General features: G+C 38.5%; 1 protein-coding gene across 1 annotated transcript in view; it reads left to right on the top strand.

The window, feature by feature from the left end:
* The window catches only part of LOC143845352 (beta-glucuronosyltransferase GlcAT14B-like), a 76,348-nt gene extending 62,389 nt beyond the window's left edge, over positions 1 to 13,959 (top strand). Inside the window, exon 4 of the mRNA XM_077353661.1 lies at positions 13,021 to 13,959. Within this exon, the coding sequence (XP_077209776.1) occupies positions 13,021 to 13,535 (515 nt within the window). The 3' untranslated portion in view covers positions 13,536 to 13,959. The remainder of the gene's footprint in view (positions 1 to 13,020) is intronic.
* Positions 13,960 to 21,553: the final 7,594 nt, after the last annotated feature.

Below are 21,553 nucleotides of genomic sequence, written 5' to 3'. Positions count from 1 at the left end.
TCAATTTTACTTAAATACATTGAATCTAAACCATTTTCAATTTTCCCTACAAAATATATTCTATAAGAATCTAGGGATGGATCCAAGGATTGTAAGGATAAATATCAAGTGAACAAACTACCTTGGATACATGCATTCCAAAAAGGATTTTCAAGACTATATGAATAATTTATATTACTTGTAAAGAGTAAGATTCACATTAATCATGAAAAAATATCTAATTAAAACCTTTGGAAATTCATATATTTACAACTCATCAAAGACTTTACATGTAATGATAACCATTTAGGTATAATAGGAAAGTCTAGTGATAGTGTAAAGGATAACTAGGTGCATAGAGATTTTCAAATATATTTTCTCACCTAGGGCATAAAAAGTTGTCTAAGAAAGGATTTGAAACAATTTTCCTAGACAGGACATTTAAGCACATAATTTTGTTAGAAGAAATAAATAAATCAATTCAAGTATATACTAATATAGCAAATGCCATTTTTATCCAAATTAGAGTTCAAATATGAAAGATATACTCTTATGGGTTTAACTTGAACTTATGGGCAATGAAGAGGTTGATATTCATGTAAGATCAATCATGGTTTTCACATTAAGTGCTCTATTGTGGTTTTACATGTGGATGACTACTAAGTGCAAAAAGATCTAAGTCTTAGTGAGTGCACTTAGAGTAGTATATATAGATACACAAGAATCAAACAATATAAGTCTATTGTATCTATAAGTTGTTTCTTTAAAAAAAAATGATCTTTAAAACACATATGAGGCTAGATGCAATGAAATAATAATGTGACATCCAGCACCCAAATAAACTCAAGGGATATGGCATTTAAGCTTAAGACTAACTAGATACATGGGAATCAAGCATATTGTATCTAGAAGTATACATTTCATGGGATTTGACAATTTTAGCTCAAATATAAACTAGACATCATGTGAGATATCTAGGGAACTTTTTTCAATAGATATAACAATTTAGTGTAATGTGTCAAAGTCTAATACAAATCATGTTTTAAGCATATAGACTTTGGATTTTTAAAAAGATAAACATTTAAGCACAAAATACATGGCATTCATGCAAGATAGACATTTTTGTATCCAAACAACCATTTTCATATAATATAAATATTGAAGTACATCCCTACATCTACTAAGTCATAAATAGATCAAGTAGGGGATTTTGGAACCCAAACCATCTTCGGTCCATGCAAGTTTGTTCTATGAAGAAAATCATCTTTTCTAATCCACACATACTTGCAAGATTTCACAAACTTAAGTCTACGCATAGATTTGTGATGACCTAATCTACCACAATAATCACATGAATCATAAGAATATAGGTAGATGAGGATCTAGATGAACAACTACAAGAATGCATAGGTACACAAACATGTTTAGCATTCATTTCTTGTAGGGATTTGTTTTCCAACACTAGTCTTTCTTTTTCTAATTTTATCTCTTCAATTTCTTCTTTTAGTTCATGAGATGTGTTTGCCCATAGGTTCTCTTTTGTTTTTAATTCCACTATTTTTTTCTAATTTTTTGTTGTTTTCAATTAACTTCCTCTCTTCTTTTAGCAAATTTTGATAGTCATTTTTAAGGTTTTCAAATTTCTTAGAAATTGAGTTGAGAGAGTTTTTAAGTTTTTGATTCTTGGTGACTTCAAGATTTAAGGCATCATTTAGTTTCTCACATCCATAAAGAAGTTCATCAATTGTAAGAGACTCATCCTTATCATTATCTTCTTCATTGTTGTTTTCTAATGCCATAAAACATTTTACTTTAAAAATATTTTCAAGTGAGGTCCATATTTCTTTGGCATTTTTACAATTAGCTATTTTATCAAACATATGAGAAGGTAAGACACAATATATGGTATTCATAGCTTTTGAGTACAAGCAATATAATATTTTATCATATTCACTAATTCTCTTAGATTTGGAGTTTAATACAAAGTCATTTTCAATTACTTTTAATAATTCACTATCTAGACTCTTAAGATAAGACCTCATACGGATCGACCAAGATCCATAATCGGTTCCATCAAAATAAGAAAGTCTAGAAGCCATTAGGTTGTCAATATAGATCTTTTCTCTTGAAGAAATTTGAAGTTCAAAAATCTATATAAGAGCTTTTAGCTTTGATACCAAGTGAAATCCCAATAAGCAGCCTTAGAGGGGGTGAATTGGGTGTCTTTAAAAATTTATCCTCTTTAAAACTTTTGTTAGATTAGTTTCAAAAGCTTAAATGAATATTCTCTCTTAGACCTATTATCAAGCACTTGTTAGGTGACTTTTGAAAATCCTAGTTGATTATTTCATTTTTAGTCTTTTTATTAAAATACTTGGTGGGTGATTAAAGATTACAAATATAGTGTAAATCCCACAACAAAATGAAGGAATAAGATGAATGGTTTCTTTTAGGCCTTTTATCAAACACTTGGTGGAACCCTAGTTCATCTACTCTCTTTTTAGTTCCTTTGACAAACACTATGTGGATGGTTCATACAAGTAAAACAAAATTAAGAATAATGTTCAACCACAAGAGTTAAGCACTTACCACACGAATAGAGAGGAAGAGACAAGAGGCTTTGACACAAGGACTTTTATAGTGGTTCGGTCTTAAACCCAAGACCTACTCTACTCTTCTCAAGTTTGCTCTCCTTGAGGTATCCACTATCTTCCAAGGAACTTAAATACGGCGTTCCTTTCGCCTTGTACAATCTGAGTGTCCAAGCTCCAAGGGTTTTAAATACGTCGCCCTTTGTTGCCAAATACAATGAAGAGTAGAAGATGTTGCTCACTTGCCTCTAGATAGGCTAATACCAAGTAAAGCTGACAATGCACTCTCAAGGATGATTACAAGTAATGCCTAAACCAATCTCAAATGATTTTCCCAAATCAAGGCACAAGAGGTTGGTGAGAGAAAATTAACCCAAAAATGATTGCAAGTAGTTTTCTAGGGTTCTTTAGAGTTGGAACATGTTCATCATCATGTTTTGAACCCATACAATAGGTATAGAATCCCAACACAATATGACCGTTTCAGGGGCAAAACGGTTATTTTCGGGTCAAAAATTCAATTAGCCGTTGGACCCCCAATGGCTATTTTTTTTTAGTCCAGGGGCTTTCTCGAAGTTCTGAGAAAATCTCTCGGAAGAGCAATTCTCGGAATTCCGAAATTGGATTTCGAGCAGGATTTTCCGATTTTGTAAAATTCATATCTCCTTCGTTTCTTATCGAATTTCGATATTCTTATACTCTACGGATATGAGACAAATGCGAGTTATCTGTTAAAAATATTTTTAAAAATATTTGGAAATGTTTTACACAAGTTTTGATAGGATTTAGTTGCTTGTCTAGGTTGTTTCTTCGGAACTCTGTTTTGTTCAAATGTTGTATTGAATGCCATATGGGTCCCAACATGTTGGTACACCACCATGGCCATTCACTTATCCATTTAAGTCCTTAAAGGGTGTGTTAGTCTCTTTGAAAAATATATTTTTAAGGGGTTTTAAGATGTGCCTTGATCAAGAGAAAACATAAGAGAGAAATGTGATACATACTACCATTCTAAGTACTCTCTTGAACTTTTCTTGAGCCAATCTTGATTTGATCTTCAATGAGGTGCTTGGCTTGCTTTGGGATCTTCAAAGGTGAGCTTTGCTTTGACTTCTCCAGTTGTGGTACAAGCTACTTGGTCCTTTGCATTGGTTCTTGATCCTTTTGGCCTTTATGATTTTCTCTATATGTTCAATGCTTGATGTGGATGATGTTGAGCTTCTCCTTGGTTGATCCTCCAAGGTGTGTTTTGTCCAAGTGTGCTTTAGCTTCTTTGTCCATTGGTTGGTTCATCTTCAAGTAATGGCTATCGTGTGTGTTCATGCTATCATGAATTAACCTATTAATTTCCTGTCCATAGCACAACATTCAAGGCAAACAATTAGTCCATAAACGATTAATCAATTTGAGTTTGTTAATCATCAAAACAAGGTGATTGAATGAACCCATGAGAACCCTTAGGCTAACATGTTCCATGATCACTTATTTGTTTACTTTGATACTAATCTCCCTCAAAATTTCCCATAGGCTTTTCCGCTTCCGCCTTTCCTCGATCAAGATTAAATTAAAAAAGGGGTGCTTCTGCAGGGGCGAATGGGTATCTTTCACATTGGCAGCCCCACAGAGATTGAAGAACGTAAGAGGGCGTTCCCTAGCTTCCTGTTTAAAGGATCACTGTTTCTCTAGTAGTTTTCCAGAAATCTCCTAATGAGTAGGGTTTTTGATGGAAGCCCGCTCTTCGTCATAAAACATCATTTTCATCTCATTAAGAATTTTTTTTCAGCGTCATGATCTCCATGATCAGCTTCCTCTTACGTCCCCCCTGGGCAAGAATGTGATTCCTGGTGCATGGGATCTTGGTCTTCCATTTTACTTAGAGGTGAAGAGTACCCTGGAAACCCAGAAAGATCCCGTCAGTTCATACTGGCAAAAACAACTTATCTCACCCCCTTCAGGGTACCACTAACCAGTACCCAAATGTCCTAACCCATAATTTTTCGTAATTGCAATTAATTATTACTTCTGACCTTCCATCCCATCCTTGAGAGCCTTTTCGACTTCCCAAATATTTCAGAGCAGCTGTATGAATCAGAGATTTTAATGATACTTGCTCATTTTTTAAATCCCCCTATTCATTATGTCATTAATTATCAAAACAATATTACTAAGGAAAGTGAAATTATTCCTATCCCAGCCCCAGAAACAGACCCCCTATCCAATTCCAAGGAGACCGGGGAGACCTTCATCCAAGAGCCGCACTCACCCTAGAAGGTTGGGGAATTCGTCCAGAGCTGACCAGGGAGGCCGCAGTGAATTCCTTCAGTAAGAAGTTTATGACGGCCAGGCATCTCAAGATTAGTGCTTAGCTTCTGTGTCAGTTTAGAGGTCAAGTTTCGAGGTCTGGACCCTTTATCGGATCCAGAGGGGCAGTTCCCCATGATTCAACGGATATCCGTCCTTGATTCTCTTGAATCGAAAAATCCGACCCCACCGCCGGGGGCTGCCCATCCGGGATCGAGGGATCCTTTTCCGAGGAGAGGAAAGAGCCCAAACAACAGCCCGGATCATGGCCCGAGACATTGGGGTTCTGGATTTCAGTACGAATTGGGAAGTCTTGATCCCGGACCTGAACTAGGATAACAGGAGGTACAACCTGCCACCGTGGGATGGCAATTTTGGCAGAGACGAAGCACATACATTGGTTATGGCTCCCTTCTATTTTCACCGTCAGGACTCGCCGAATTGAGCTTCCCAGGGCTTCAACCGTTGAGGTGGCCCAAACATGGAGGGGGATACCATAAATATTAACCCAGTGGGCCTCCATATGTTGGGGATACTTACAGCTCAAAGGGGTCAATGAGGATAGCTGATTTCCCCAAAGATTTGATCCTAGAGCCAATGCTTCTGCAACCTCCTCGTCTGAGTTAAACATGAACAAAACTTCTGTTTTAGATGGGTTACATGGACAAGGGAGGGAAGGGATGTTCTAGGCTCCTTTGGCCCATAACCACAGGTTGTTAAGCATCCTAGAGTTGTCCTTCCTTCTTCCTATCAGGCAAGCTTTTAGAGCTTTCATCCTAATGTCCACTTCCTTGCCCAAGATAGATAAGAGCGGAAACCTCCCTCAATCCTTGAGGATATCGACCCAGAATCTGGCCATCAATCATCTTCCTTATAGGATTCTCGATTGTTGAGGGTCTCAACAGGGTTTGAGGCATCTTTTCCCTTTGTCGAGTAGAGAGGCACCACCGACATATCTCCCTCCCTCTAAAGTTTAAGTAGTCACAAGGTAAGCAAGTCCAGTCACCCGGTCTTCAGACTGATTCCCCCTCAATTTCTTCCGACCCCAATTCCTTTTTTGTATATCGATCATGCTTTAACTGAAACTGCTTACGCCAGCGACAATGCCTCCGCCATTTGAAATTGCAATATGCACACGATAAGCAGTGTCAATCTCCCTTTAACGCCTCCCTCATGTTTTTCTTCTTAAGTTTATGGTGGTTTTGTCCTTCACATTGGTTCTATTGCCGGGGGGACGGACACATTCTCTGTTGGCGATAAAGTAATATGCAAGGTAGGACACACAATCTCAAAATTCATTTTTCAGGGGTGCATTCTTCAAGCATAAATGTGTACACATTTCCATCTCTAGTAGCTACAAATTCAGTTTTGTTATCACTTGAAGTCCTAACAATGCGTTTGTCATTTTTGAATAACACTTTATTACCATTGTCACATAGTTGACTTATGCTAAGCAAATTATGTCCAAGTCCGTCAACAAGCAATACATTTCTGATGGTAATACCTTTAAATTTAATTGTTTCTTCATCGATTATTTTTTCTTTGGCATTGTCTCCAAATGTGACAGTTCCTTGATCTTCCATGTTCAGTGTAGAATTGCTACTCAAGCATACCTACAAAATAGAGAGTCAAATCTTGGGCTTAAGTACCCAATTTTCTTTGGGTCCCTTAGGATTAGTTCCATAAAAGTCACCTTTTACTACTCACACATTTGTTTGATGTTCTAATTTTGCTAAAGTATTTGATATGCCCAAGTTTACCACAATAATAACAAGTAGGGATAGCTTTAGACCTAACATGATAATTTGAATGGGAATGTGATGTGCTAGCTTTTACAAATGTAATATATGACTTGTGGGTATCTTTCTTGTACGAGTGTTTCTTTTGAGAAGGTTGGTAGCCAAGACCACTCTTCTCATAAGAGATCTTCATATCAAGTATCTCATCTAGTTTAGTCTTCCCACACTTAAACTTTGATGATAGTTTTGCATTTTCCTATTTTAATTCTTTGTTTTCCAAATACAATTTTCCAGTCACCTTTTCCTACCCACACATATATGTTTGATGTTCTAATTTTGCAAAAGTATTTGACATGCCCAAGTTTACCACAATAATGACAAGTAGGGATAGCTCTAGAACTAGCATGATAGTTTGAATGGGGATGTGATGTGCTAGCTTTTACAAATGAAATATATGACTTGTGAGTATCATTCTTGTATAATGTTTCTTTTGAGAAGGTTGGTAGCCAAGACCACCTTCTCATAAGAGATCTTCATATCAAGTATCTCATCTAGTTTAGTCTTATCACACTTAAACTTTAATGATAGTTTTTCATTTTTTTCATTTTAATTCTTTGTTTTTCAAATACAATTTTTCAATATTTAGATAAATTTCTTGATTTTCTTTTAGAAACTCTTGATTCAACAATTCAAGATTTTTTACTTTATCTATCAAGATTTTATTTTCATTAACTATGTAAGTAAGAGTGTTACATTCTTTTCTAAAGTTTTCAAGTTCAAGATTTAATTTTTCTATTTCCTTTGTAAGTTTGATGTTTTTGGAAACCTCAAGAATGTGTGCTTCTTGAAATTTATCACAAGCATCATATAGATCATCATAAGTAAAAAAATATTTTCATCTTCATCATTAATTTCCACTTTAAGGGCGGATAGAGAATTTACCTCTTTGGGTGAATGATCCTCTTGAACTCCCATGAGACATATATGGGAAACTTCACTATCACTTTCTTCAGTTCTGGATGAGCAACTGAGCCCATCATAGGTTGCAATGAAGCTCTTCTTCTTGTCTTTCCCTCTTCTTTTCTCATCAAGCTTCTTGAGCGGGCAACCGGATCTTACGTGCCCGAGCATGTGACATCTAAAGCACTTTAGTTCATCATTATCTTCTCTTTCTTCTTCCTTCTTCCTTCTGGAACTCTTCTCCTTTTGGAAGTCTCTTCTATTGTTTCTTGTAAACTTCTTAAACTTCCTTGTGAGGAGAGAGATGTCTTCTCTCATTGCTTTGAGATTTTCCTTTTCATTTTCACTTCCACTTCCGTTGTCTTAAGCCTTGAAGGCTATGCTCTTCTTCTTTGGACTTCTCTTGGAGCCTCTTGCTCTTTTGTTTTTCTTTTCTCAATCTTCAATTCAAATGTAATGAGAGATCCAACTAGCTCCTCCAATTTCATAGTGTCTGTTGATAGATCAACATTGAATGGTCATATAGAGATTAGAAAAGAAGAGGATGGAGAATACAGTGCAGAAGAGAATTAATTCTCTCTCCACACGTCAATAACATACATACATATATATATATATATATATATGTATATATATATAGAGAGAACGGTTCCTACACATATGTGTAGATAAGTTATCTACACACTAGCTTAAAATACAGTGGGGGCCACATTATTTGGGTGATCCAAACCATTCATTTTTAAGGCCCTCACATAGATAGGGTGTCCACAAAAAATCAGATCCATAGGATCATTCTAACCATTCGAACTGTGGAGGCAAAAAATGGACTAATTTGTGAAGGTTTAAAGACATCCATTTTACCTCCACAAATCGTAGGGTTGGGATGATCCTATGGATCTGATTTTTTGTAGACACCCTATCTATGTGAGGGCCTTTAAAATGGATGGCTTGGATCACCCAAACAATGTGGGCCCCCACTGTATTTTAAGCTAGTGTGTAGAGAACTCTCTACACATATGTGTAGGAACCGTTTTCTCATATATATATATATATATATTTGAGTGTTAAGTAGGGTTACATAGAAAGACCAAAATACCCCTGTTAAGAGGAGTAATTACAAATGTCCAATCTCAACACTCCCCCTCAAGCTGGAGTGTATATATCATACATCCACTGCTTGTTGCATAAGTCATTAAGCCTTGCCCTATTGAGTGGTTTTATGAACATGTCTCCTATTTGATCAGCTGATCTTGTGAACAAAGTGGTAATCTCTCATTTTTGAATTTTGTGCGAATAAAGTGACAATCCACCTATATATGCTTAGTTCTCTCTTGAAACACAGGATCCATGGCTATATAAATAGCACTTGTCGCAATGGAGCGATGCAGGTGATGAGTAGGGTAACCCGATCTCTGACATAAAGGATCTCAACCAAATCAACTCGCATCCTGTATAGGCCATGGCTCTATATTCTACCTCTGCACTTGATTTTGACACAACCTCTTGCTTCTTTCTTTTCCACGATACCAAATTGCCTCCAATAAAGGTACAATATCCACTCGTAGACCTTCTATCTGCAGGCGACCCTGCCCAATCTGCATCTGAATATCCTTCAACCCTCATATGGCCATGTTTCTTGAAGAAGAGTCCTTTACCAGGAGCTTTCTTCAGATACTTTACTATCTGAGTGACTGCCGACCAATGAGATGTCCGTGGTGCACTCATGTACTGACTGACTGTGCTAACTGCATAAGAAATATCTGGGCGTGTGACAGTCAAGTAGATCAATCTCCCAACCAATCATCTATATCTACCTGGATCAGCTAGTAGCTCCCCCTGATCAGGAGAAAGCTTGACAGTCGGGTCCATAGGAGTTTCAGCTGGCTTTGCTCCCAAAAGGCCAGTCCCCTCCAATATATCTAATGTGTACTTCCTTTGCGATAGAGATAGTCCTTCACGTGAATATGCTACCTCTATCCCTAGAAAGTATCGCAAACGGCCAAGGTCTTTGGTATTAAACTCTTTATGAAGGAAAACCTTTAATCTTTGTATGCCGGCACTGTCGCTTCCTGTAATGATGATATCATATACATACACAATTACGAATATTCTGCCATCTTTACCCTGAGAGCTAAATACTGAATGGTCTACAGCACACTGTTTCAATCCAAATCGTATTACTGCCTCATTGAACCTCCCAAACCAAGCTCGAGGAGACTGCTTAAGGCCATACTGAATGGTCTACAGCACACTGTAGCAGTTACTATAGTGGCTTACTGTAGCAGGGAATGGAGGGGTTAGGGGAAAGGGAAGAGGGGCAGTGGGAGGAGGAGGAGGAGGAGGGAAGGACACGAGCGAGGAGAAGAATTGAGGGAGAAACTATAGAGAGATAAATAGAGGAAAACGAGATACGAGAGAAAGAGATGATGGCATGGAGGGAGATACTCTTCTTCTTTCCTTCTTGAAGGATCAGCCCATTGGCTCTGATACCATCTTAGAAATGAGATTAGGGTTAGAAGAGAGAAAGAAGAATAGGAGTGAAGGATGGAGAAGTCTCCACTAGGGAGCTCCTCATGAATATGATGTATATATAGACCCAAACTAAGGCAACAACATACAATGACTACAATACCCCTAACTGATACAAGTAATGTCTAAACTAACCTAATACATTATTCAACACAATCAATGAGAAATCTTTAGTAAGAGCCTTTAGCTCTGACACCAATTGAAATCCCAAACGGCAACCCAAGACGGGGGATGAATTGGGTTATTTAAATTTTTCTTAAACAACTACGGAGTATGAGATTAATCCTAGATTGTGCTAACTCTTGTTCAATTAATATTTCAAGTAAAGGAAAGAAATTACCAAACACCACAAGGAGGGGGGAGAAGAGGGAGGAGACCACACAACAATATATAGTAGATCAGTCACAAACGGACCTACTCCACTACCTAAGTACTTGGTCTTTCCTTGGGGTTTTCCTTCACTATAATGAGATTCCACACGCCGAATCTCCGGGCTTTACAATAAACGCCGCCTCCAAGGGAACAAATCCTCTTTGCAAAAACCGCCTCCAAGAAGTCAACCCTCTTCGCACACCGCCTCAAAGGATACAACTTCTCTTCGCAAATACAGTAAGGGAAAAAGAAGATGAAAGCTCTCAAGCCTCTTAAAGGCAAATACAATACACTCAAGGCTCACACTCACTCCTAATGATTACAAGTCAATGCTTTATGGAGTCCTCTTGACAAGAAGTAACTGCACAAATAAATGCTCAAAAGGAAGAATCCTTTTGATTTTCAAGAGTAAAAGCTTTAGAGTTTGTAAAATGATGATTCAAAAGGTTCTTTAGAAGGGTCTTTGATAGGGTATATATAGCCTAAGTAAATTTATGACCGTTTGAGGGCATAATGGTAAATACCTGGACTAGAAAAAGTGAGTTGCGCAAGCCCTAACGGCTACCTTGCTAGACAGGGTTGGTTGACAGAGGTGTCGCAGTCGCCCGCCCTTATCGGGCGCTCATTTTTATTTTTTAAAATTTAAACCATCGCGGTCGACCAGGGTTGTCGTAGTCGCCCGCTGAGGGCCTTCTGGATATTTATATTTTTGTCCAAAACCTATCCACGGTCGGCCGAACCATTGGCGGTTGACCGCCAAGACCTTTCTGGATTGCTCCTAGATTTCCAGGAGCATATCCGCTGTCAATTGGGCTAGCCTCGGTCGAACGCGCTACTTTTGACAGGTAGGTGCTGGAGTTCTAGCACCCATACCGCGGTTGCCCGGGAGACTAGCCCAGTTTTGAAAACCTGTTTTATACATTAAGATTCTGGGGCTTTGGGCTATGGTCTTTGCGCTTTTGTCCTAAATTTTTAAATACCTTTTTGAGTTTGTTGAAACATGTTTGAAAAGGTTTTGAAAACACAAATTCATGCAAATAACTTAATGTTAAGAGGACTCTAATACAATCTAGAGTATAATGGACCTTGAGTTTTCTTGAGTCTTCGTCTTCTAGGTACTTGCATGAGATGTTCTTGACTTGGAAGTCTTCTATCTTGTTTTTGTGCTTGTGGTTTTCTTGATTCTTCAATGGTTGTAGAATGACCACCAAGGCTTGACTTTCTCTAAGTTGGGCCCTTCTTCTCTTTGCTTCTAGTGTTGACTAGTATATCCTGTCTAAATCGCAACACTAAAGCACTTATTAGCATTCTACCATCAATTTGGGTTTGTTAATCATCAAAACATGAATGGGTTGCACCCTTGGGCTTATAGGCCTTGAGCACAAGAAAGTAGCTAAAATAAATTTAGACCGACTGTTCAAACTAGAATTATTCAAGTGCCAAAATTAATTCTTGCCTTGATCACAAGAATTGGATCATAAAATTATTCAAGTGCTAGATCAAATTTAGTCGTAAAATCAGTTCAGAGATTGCAAGATTTTAAAATTTTTATGTTACAAATTTTAATAGAAATATAAAATACGGAATTATGGGATCCATATAAACAGAATGACATTTTTTAGGGACAGGCCTGTACAGGAGGAGACCAATGTTTAAAGATCTAAACCATTCATCTGGTTGGACCCATCTTGGAAGGATGACGCCCCATAGAAATCATGCATCAGATGATCATAATCCTCCAATCAATGGACATTTTCCTGTTTAATTTGGACGATTATCCTTTTTCCTTTATTAGTCCATCTTGGAAGGATGACTCCCCATAGAAATCATGCATCAGATGATCATAATCCTCCAACCAATGGACATTTTCCTGTTTAATTTGGACGATTATCCTTTTTCCTTTATTAGTCCATCTGTGGGCTACCAATCTGACGGTTTGTGTAGACAAAAACCATTTAGTTCCTTTCTCTTTTAAAAATACATTTAATACCACATTCTAACATTCCAAAAAAAAAAAGAAATTACATTCCTTGACATTTCTGTTTAGCATAAAGAAAACTCACACATAAAAAGATACCAATCCTCTGAATGTTATACGGAATGAAAGGAATTTCATTCCACTTCTCAATCTATAAGCTTAAACCAACTTCAAAACCATTAATAATAAAAATATATATACACCTTTCTATTGTTTAAGAAAATCATGATTCATGTACAATTTTTAAATAGGATTGAACTCGCCTGTCAGCCATTTCTTGCGGGTTTCAAATTGCGTGATTGAATTGTGAGGTGGGTTATTCACAGTAAAATATGATTCTTATGATGTGTGGATAATTTCTCATACTGTATAATCTCATTCTTTTGATGTGTTGGATACTTTCTCATTTCTCATACTGTACTATGCAGTATCATTCTTTTGATATGATGATAATTTCTCAATTCTCATACTGTACTATGCAGTATCATTCTTTTGATATGATGATAATTTCTCAATTCTCATACTTTACTATGTAATAAAATCATAACACAGTGCAAAAATTTCTCTCCAGGTTCCGCTTGGATGATGCTTTCTCGTCCATTTATGGAGTTCTGTGTATGGGGATGGGACAATCTCCCCCGAACAGTTCTCATGTACTATGCCAACTTTCTCTCATCACCTGAAGGCTACTTCCATACAGTCATCTGTAACACCAATGAGTTTCATAACACGACCGTCAATCACGACCTGCATTTCATATCTTGGGACAACCCTCCAAAGCAGCACCCACATTTCCTTACCATTGATAACTTTCAGAAGATGGTCGACAGTAATGCCCCATTTGCAAGGAAGTTTAATGGCAGTGATCCTGTTCTTGATAAGATCGACAAGGTGCTCTTGGGTCGTGCCACGGGCGGGTTTGTGCCGGGCGGATGGTTTAATGGAAGAAACCCAAATGTGAACGACCCACATAGTGCCGTTGGTAATGCAACTGCTCTCAGGCCTGGACCAGGTGCGGAAAGGTTTAGAGTCCTCCTCGATGGTTTAATTTCGGGGAATGATTTTCATGAGAAGCACTGTATTTGAGATGCCCTCACTACCTGTCAACATGAAAACTGTCAAAATCTGAAGCTTCGGAGGAAGTACTGATTCTTCTTGAATCTGTGTATTCCACATGATCATTTCTTCCTACGGTTGCTTTCTAAAGGCTCCTCTGTTCAACTTAATAAAGAGGAGCAGATGTTAAGATTATTTTTGCCACCCATTATAATTATAGGGTGGAAGGGGCATTATCCATCATTCATCACAGTAGAATACAATAGTGTCAAACTAGAGCTCTCTCATCCTTTTCTTTTTACTGTTGCTGAATATTTCCACGATGGCGAGCAGTTAATGCAATGTATCCATTTCTGATAAGGAAAGATTAACCATCACTGCTTCATTTTGTTGTTTCTATGCGTGGATCAATTGTTTCAATCAGATTTTATGATACTTATTGGCTGAAAATTAACTCTGTAGAAGCAGATTCCGCAATGGTTTATACCTTTTTTTTTTATCTCAGCGTCACTACGAGGAGCAACAAATGATTGACTTTTTGAATATGGCAGGTGAAACGCCAGGTTTTGAATTTGGCATGGATCCCAGATTTGCAGACCATCAAAACACCGCCAGAGCCGTTTCAATGCCCTCATCTTCAACGAAAGCTCTGAAAATACAGAACCCTCTCCACCACCCTTTCCCTTTATGCCTGCCACTTCTAGTGGCCTCCACTAATCCTCATTGCGGCAGCAACCAAAAGGGGTGCATAAGTCTGTCACTCCATAAAAGAAGCACCAGCATCTGTGATCAGACACTGTCAAAAGTCTGTTACTCCATCAAAGAAGCACCAACATCCTGTGATCAGACATCTTCTATCTGGGAACATAAACATATATTTTACTAGCGATTTCCTAGGGACTTCCACATAAAGGCATTTCGCGACTGGCTGTTGCATGAGAGTAGCCACCTCTGAAGAATTGAATAAAAGTGTTTCCTTATCTCTCAGGAATGGGAGGAACACTTCCCTCTTATTAGCCAGAAAGCGCATAGCGCTTCCTCGGTTGCTGTCGGATCATAACCCCGTTGTGCTGGAAATCTCAGAGTTTTCTGGGGGTCCATGACCTTTCTTGGACCTTCTTCCCAGGTTTCGATGACAAGGTCCGGCAATGATGGGAGGAAACTAGTATCCAGGGGTGGAAGGAGTATGAAATTGAAGGCGTTGAAGTTGAAAATTAAAGAATGGCAGAGATTAAGTGATTATGAAAAAAGACAAAGAAAGGAGGAAATTTCTATTAGAATGGAAAGGTTGAAGCTTCTGGAGGAGTACGAGGAAATCTTGCGTAGGGAAGAAATCACAAGAATATTTTTGTGGGGCTATAACTTTGAAAAGACAGATTGCCTATCTTTTCTTTCATCTCGGGAGAAATACGATCGGGGCACTTGGGTCAAAGAAGGCGACTTGAACACGAAATTTTTCCACCAGGTAGCAAACACCAGGCAGAGAATCAACACTATCACTTATCTGAGGGATGGAGATCGTACGATTGAAGATGCCAATTTGATCAAAGCAAGGATTGTTAATTACTATGTAGGACTTTATACAAAGCCAGTAGAATGGAGGCTGAAGTTGGGGCAGACTACAATTCAAAACAATTACCCTTGGTCAACACATTCTATTGGATCGTGACTTTGCGATGGAGGAAGTCGAACAAATAATCTTCTCCATGGCCAGAGACAAAGCCCCGGGGTCCGGATGGGTTCCCAATGGCTTTCTTCCAAAAATATTGGGGAATAATGAAGCAGGACATCATGGCATTCATTTTTGAGTTCCAAGAGAGAGGGATTATCAGTGAAGCGGCAAAAGCTACTTTTATTGCTCTCATAAAGGAGGGTGTTATTGGCATCAAAGACTTTCGGCCAATTAGCCTAATACACAGTACCTAAGATGGTATCGAAATTGCTGGCCCGAAGGTTGAAGGGAATCATGGAGGGGGTGATTTCCCATTTCCAGGGGGCTTTTGTTGATTCGAGGCAAATTTTAGATGGGGTTTTAATAGCTAACGGAATCATTGACTTGGTAACAGAAGTAGATCTGGTTTATTGCTCAAAATCGACATCGAAAAGGCCTATGATCACATTGAATGGGCGGTTCTGGATTCGATACAAGAACTAATGGGCTTTGGTGTGAGGTGGAGAAAATGGACTTCTTGGCTTATATCATCTTACAGCTTCTCGGTTATTATTAATGGTTCCGCTGAGGGTTATTTTAAGAGCTCAAGAGGACTTCGACAAGGCGATCCTTGGGCCCCCTATCTCTTCATCATGGTGGTGAAAGCTCTTAGTTTAATGTTGTCAAAGGCATCCACATCGGGTCTGTTCCGAGGACTACAACTTGTACCCAATGGTGAGGAAATAACTCACCTACAATTTGCTGATGGCACTCTAGTTTTCCTAGAATGCAACTCCCAGGCAATGCTAATATTATAAAGATATTCAAATGGTTCGAAGTCACCTCTGGACTCAAGATCAATTTCGGTAAAAGCATGCTACTGGACATTAACTTGGAGATGCAGACTGTTCAAACTTTTGTGCAAACTATTGGTTGCATGGCAGGGGTTTTCATGGTGACTTATCTGGGCTTACCTTTGGGCTTTGGCGTCCCATCGGTGGCTCAATGGGACCCAGTGGTGGAAAGAGTGGAGCGGAAGCTAGCTACTTGGAAGAAAAAATATATCTCCTTTAGGGGTAGAATTACTCTTATCAAAGCAGCACTGGCAAATATGCCAGTCTACTTCATGTCACTATTCAAAATACTAGTTAAGGTGGCTTTGCAAATAAAGAAATTGCAGCGGGATTTCTTGTGGAACGGAAATGGGCAAACAAAGAAATTACGACACTTAATGAATTGAGAAAAGGTAACAAAGGCAAAGGAAGCTGGGGGATTGGGACTAGGAAAACTAAGATTACGGAGCAAATTCTTATTAGGCAAATGGCTGTGGAGGTATGTGAATGAAAAGAGAGCACTCTAGCACCAAGTGTTGGGATCCAAATATGGCTCAGAATGGGGAAATTGGAATATAAAAACGAAGGCAACTGGAAAGGGATCAGGCAGTTGGAGATCAATCTGCTCTACTAAAGAAGAATTTGACAAAGGGTGCTTCTACAAAGTAGGTTAAGGAACGAATGTGCGATTCTGGCTGGATCTTTGGAGCGGCAAAACACTGCTGAGTGTGGAATTCCCGACGCTGTTCAAAATTGCAGTACAACCAGAAGCAACGGTGGAGGACTATCTACAAAGACAAGGCTAGTCCGGGAAAGATTTTTGGGACATACGAATGCGGAGGGACTTTAAAGAGCTAGAAATACAGGACTTTCAAAGACTCCTAACGCAGTTGAATTCCGAATACTGCTTGGTTTTCAATACTGACAAAAGAACATGGATCCCTGAGTCTAATGGTGAATTTACAGCAAAATCCTTTTTATGATTTTAAATGACGGACAGACTGCCGCTAAATGTCGCATCTGGAAATCACTTGCGCCTCCAAGGGTGGTGGCCTTTGGCTGGACGCTGGTGCACAAAAGGATCAACACTTGTGATCGGCTGAAAAGAAGACATATTAGCTTAGTAGGTATATGCGTTCTCTGTCAACAAGAAGAGGAAACTTCGGATCATCTGATGCTGCACTGCCCTTACTCTTACCGATTATGGTCGAGAGCAATTGCTGCGTTTGGTATGTGCTGGGTTTCTGATGGCTCAATTAGCACACTCCTGACTAACTGGCAGAGAGGCACTTTTGGTGATACTGGTTGGATACTTTGGTCCATTTCCCCCTCGCCATTGTCTAGAATATCTGGAAAGAACGAAATAAACGGATCTTTGAAGAAAAGAGTAAGTCATCTGGGCGACTAACGACGGACATCAAGGTAGAAATAATTTCATGGGCCAAGGTAAAAAAGAGAATCCCATATGGGGTGGATGAGCTGATAAGAAATTGGTGGTCAATCATATGGGATAGGACGGTCAGAACCAAGCCAAAGCCGAAATGGAGAGACCCGCCGAGTGGCTGGCTGAAATTTAACTTTGATGGGAGTTCCTTAGGTAATCCTGGGAGAGCCGGAATTGGGGGAGTCATTAGAAAAGACAGACAAAACATCATTATGACTTTCTCAGGACCAGTAGGAATATTGATGCAAATGAGGCGGAAATCAGGGCACTACTGTTTGGTTTGAAATGGGCTTATGAGAACAACCAGCGGCCGCTAATTGTCAAAGGTGATTCAACAAATGCAGTGGCATGGGCTTTGGGGGATTCAAAGGGACCATGAAAATTACAAAACTTAATTGCAGAAGTAATTGATTTAGTAAGAGCTTTGGAGCCTAGGATTGAACACCGTAGGAGATCGGCAAACGAGATGGCTAATAGCGTAGCTAAGGTGGGAGTGCAAAGGGATGAGATGTTAGTTGTTTCGCATTTGTAACTCCCATAAGGTTGGACTGTTTTAAATAGTCTTGTAATCTTTGGGGGGGGGGGGGGCGCATCTTGTCCCATCCTGATTATAGTAATAAGAGAAAATCTGCTAGAAAGTGAGCCTGTGTGGCTGCTCTCTCATGCATTAGTCAGCAGCAAAAAGCCTTTTTGTAAAAGTCCCTAGCAAATCGCAATTTTACTAATAGAGCCAAAGTCACACCTGTGGAATTTTAAGGGAAATGATGATCTCTTTGGGAAAAAAAGCCTACTCTTTGATTCCTGAATATGTTGAAAAAGCATATAACATGCTAAAAATAAAGCAATATAAGTAGAGGGCAGTGATAAATTCACCCCCTCAAAAGAAGAATACCAGAAATCATTAAGTTTTAAAGAATAGAAATTGTTAAGCATTAACTCCATAAGCATTAAAACTTAACGATTTCTGTTAAATGGGGTTTGAATAGAGGATATAGCAATTTCCCTTGGATTTATCAGTCTAAGCAGGAGACAATATACCTTGATCTTATTGATCATTATTTGATTCAAAGAATCGTCCCATCTCAATTGAAAAAGCAAATATCTTTTCAGGAAGAACTCTAGATCTGATAAAGAAGAGAGATTTCAAGAAATGGCAAATATTTGAACGGGGTGAATTTATCACTACCCATAAGTAAAATCATATCAATAACAATAAAAACCGTATCCTCATGGTTGATCCAAATGACGGAGTAGACAGGGAGGGGGAGGTGATTTTTTTTTTGGGGATTTAAAATTTATTAATCAAAGAGAGGACAAAAACATGCCACCAAGGTGTGGGGGGGGGTGGGTGCTGGGCCAACATGTCTCACATAAAAGTATACGGAACAATAGGGATGGAGAGGTGACTGTGTTTTCAGATCACAAAAGGATCGAGGAGATGTTTTCAGTTGGGTGATGCCGGTTAAGTAAAGTGTTGATGTTTTTGCATTGTTGTATGCTTTTTACTCTTAATAATTTTGAAATGTCCCAAACACTCAAGAATTATAGGATCAATTTCATTTTTGGTGAACTGTACTAGGCCAGACATTGCCCTTACTATTGGAAAATTAAGTTAACACAAATATAACCAAGACATGAACGTTGAGAAGCTTTAATTAGACTTCTAAGATACCATAATGGTAAAGTAAACTATGGGTTACATTTTAAGGGTATCCTGCTGTTCTAGAAGGCTATAGTGATGCAAATTGGCTATCGGATTCAAGGAATTATGTTTCAAAAAGTGGATATGTCTTCACATTAGGTGGTGGTACGATTTCTTAGAAATTGTTTAACTAAACTTGTAGTGCACGTTTCACTATGAAAGAGGAATTTAGAGTCTTAGCTCCAGTAGCAACTGAAGCCGAATGGCTTAGAAATTTCACTTAGATGTGCTTTTATGGCCAAGCCATGTTCTCTGAATCTCTTTACATTGTGAATGCCAAGCTGCTTTAGCCATAGCCAAAAGTGAAACCTATAATAGTCAAAGGAGGCATATACGCCTAAGACATAATTTGGAAAAGTAGTATTTAAGTGAGGGAACAATAGGACTTAACCTTTTAAGGTCAGAGAGGAATTTGACAGATCCTCTACCAAAACCACAAATAAATTAAGTGGTTTATGAGGCATCACAAGAATGGGGTTGAAGCCCGTGCTCTAAATCATTAGTGATGGACACCCAATATATGTGAAAAGAGTGTAAACTCAAAGATTCTAATAATCTTGATTAATTTTCATTGATACTAACATGTGCTTAAATATGCACTTACAAATAAACAGAAGAAGAAGATAAAGATAAGATTTGGAGAAAGAGTATTAAAATAGACTAGGCAACCTAAGAGGGGGGAAGAATTAGGTTTAACAAAAACTTAGTTACTTTAAAAACCCTTGTTAAAGATAATTTTTCTTTTAAAGCTTTCTAGCAAGTACTAGTAAGAGATGAAGGTTTAAGATATTACCAATGAAGTCAAAAGATGATAGAATACGAGAGAGTAGAAAGCACACCAAAAGAACACCAAGATTTATAGTGGTTCGGTCTACTCAAAAGACCTACTCCACTCTTCTTGAGGTCGTACTCAAGGATTTCCACCATCCGAAGACCACACAACGTCCCGCTTCGAGGCTCCTTACAAGTATTGAGTCTTTAAACTCACCGAGTCTTTAAACTCAACAAGGGTCACTACCCTTCTCTTACAATGGAAGAAAGAAAGTAAATGCTTTCAAGCCTCTTCAATAGGCAAGTACAAATGTAATAGCACAATAATGACTCTTGCTTCACCCAAACATGTAAACCCTAAAGATTATGTCTTGGAAGATGAAATGTAATGGCACAAGAGAATATTAAATGAAGGCAAATCTCACATTTAATGGAAAAATAGGGTTGGTGAGAGTTGAAAACCTTGAAGGAAGGTAGTTAGGATTTTTGAATGAAGTGTTTTTAGGGTTTCTAAAGATTAATTTTATACCAAGGAACACAAACCCTAATTTTTTATATTCAAACGTGTAGCGGACGAAGTGCCGGACGTCCACCGGAACTAGACGTTTTAAATTCCAGACGTGCACCAAAGTCCGTTCACGGACGTCCGCCATATCTCGGACGACCACAATTTTTTCAGTTAAAAAAACTCATTTTCAGACGGACGTACGCTATAATTCCGGATGACTGCATTCTTCTCGGTTATTTTACTTGAAATTCAAAAGTTCAAACGGACGTCTGCCAACTTCCTGGATGACCGTATTTTCCTCGGTTAATTTTTAAGGTGCAGACGGACGTCCGACAAAGGCCCGGACGACCGTAATTCCTCTGTATACTTAAGTCTGCATTTCTTCGAGGAAATTCATTACGGACTTGGATCTATTAGAGGGAGTGTGATTCCTAGAAACTTCTAAGTCCATTTTAAAACTCCCTAAGTGCCAAAAACACAATCAACCAAGAGAGAGTATAAAATCTAAGCTTCATGAATAGCAGCTTCTCTTCTAGGTTTCTTGAATCTTGAATCTTCCTTTTCTTGGCTTCATCTGACCTTCAAGACGTGTGCAATGCTATTCCATAGGTCGATTGTAATGTCCACGATGTCTTGCTTGCCTTCAGTGTATCAACCTGTTCATCTCATATGCAGACCACTTTGACATAATCAATCAATATGTGTTTGGTTACAATCAAAACACTGGTGATCGATTGCCTTTTGACTTACAATCTCCCCCTTTTTGATTGATGGCAAAACCCAGATTGATTGCAAGGTAGGAGCTAGAGTAATGACATATAATGCTTGCTCCCGCTTAACAGAAGCTCCCCCTTAATAATAGCAATAGTTAGATTGAGAGACTTCTATTACAATTAGTTGATTTCAAATAATATAAGCGTAAGTGCAAGCAATCAACTAGCCAACTAGAGATCTTCTCCCCCTTTGACATAAGCAAATAGGGAACAAGTAACGCAATCATGGCATACTGAAGAACAATAATTACTCAACTAGAAGAATAGGCATTCAAATAATAGTTCATTCATACCAAAATATTTCATACCATTCAAGAGAAACAATTATATAAACATCCAAGCCATAACATAACATAATATCCATAA

This window comes from Tasmannia lanceolata, unplaced genomic scaffold (assembly GCF_043159265.1).
Source record: "Tasmannia lanceolata isolate RefF3 unplaced genomic scaffold, GAP_Taslan_0.1 ptg000015l, whole genome shotgun sequence".
Lineage (NCBI taxonomy): Eukaryota > Viridiplantae > Streptophyta > Magnoliopsida > Canellales > Winteraceae > Tasmannia > Tasmannia lanceolata.
Note: the sequence above shows the minus strand (reverse complement) of the source record. Positions and strands in the feature narration are given on the sequence as shown.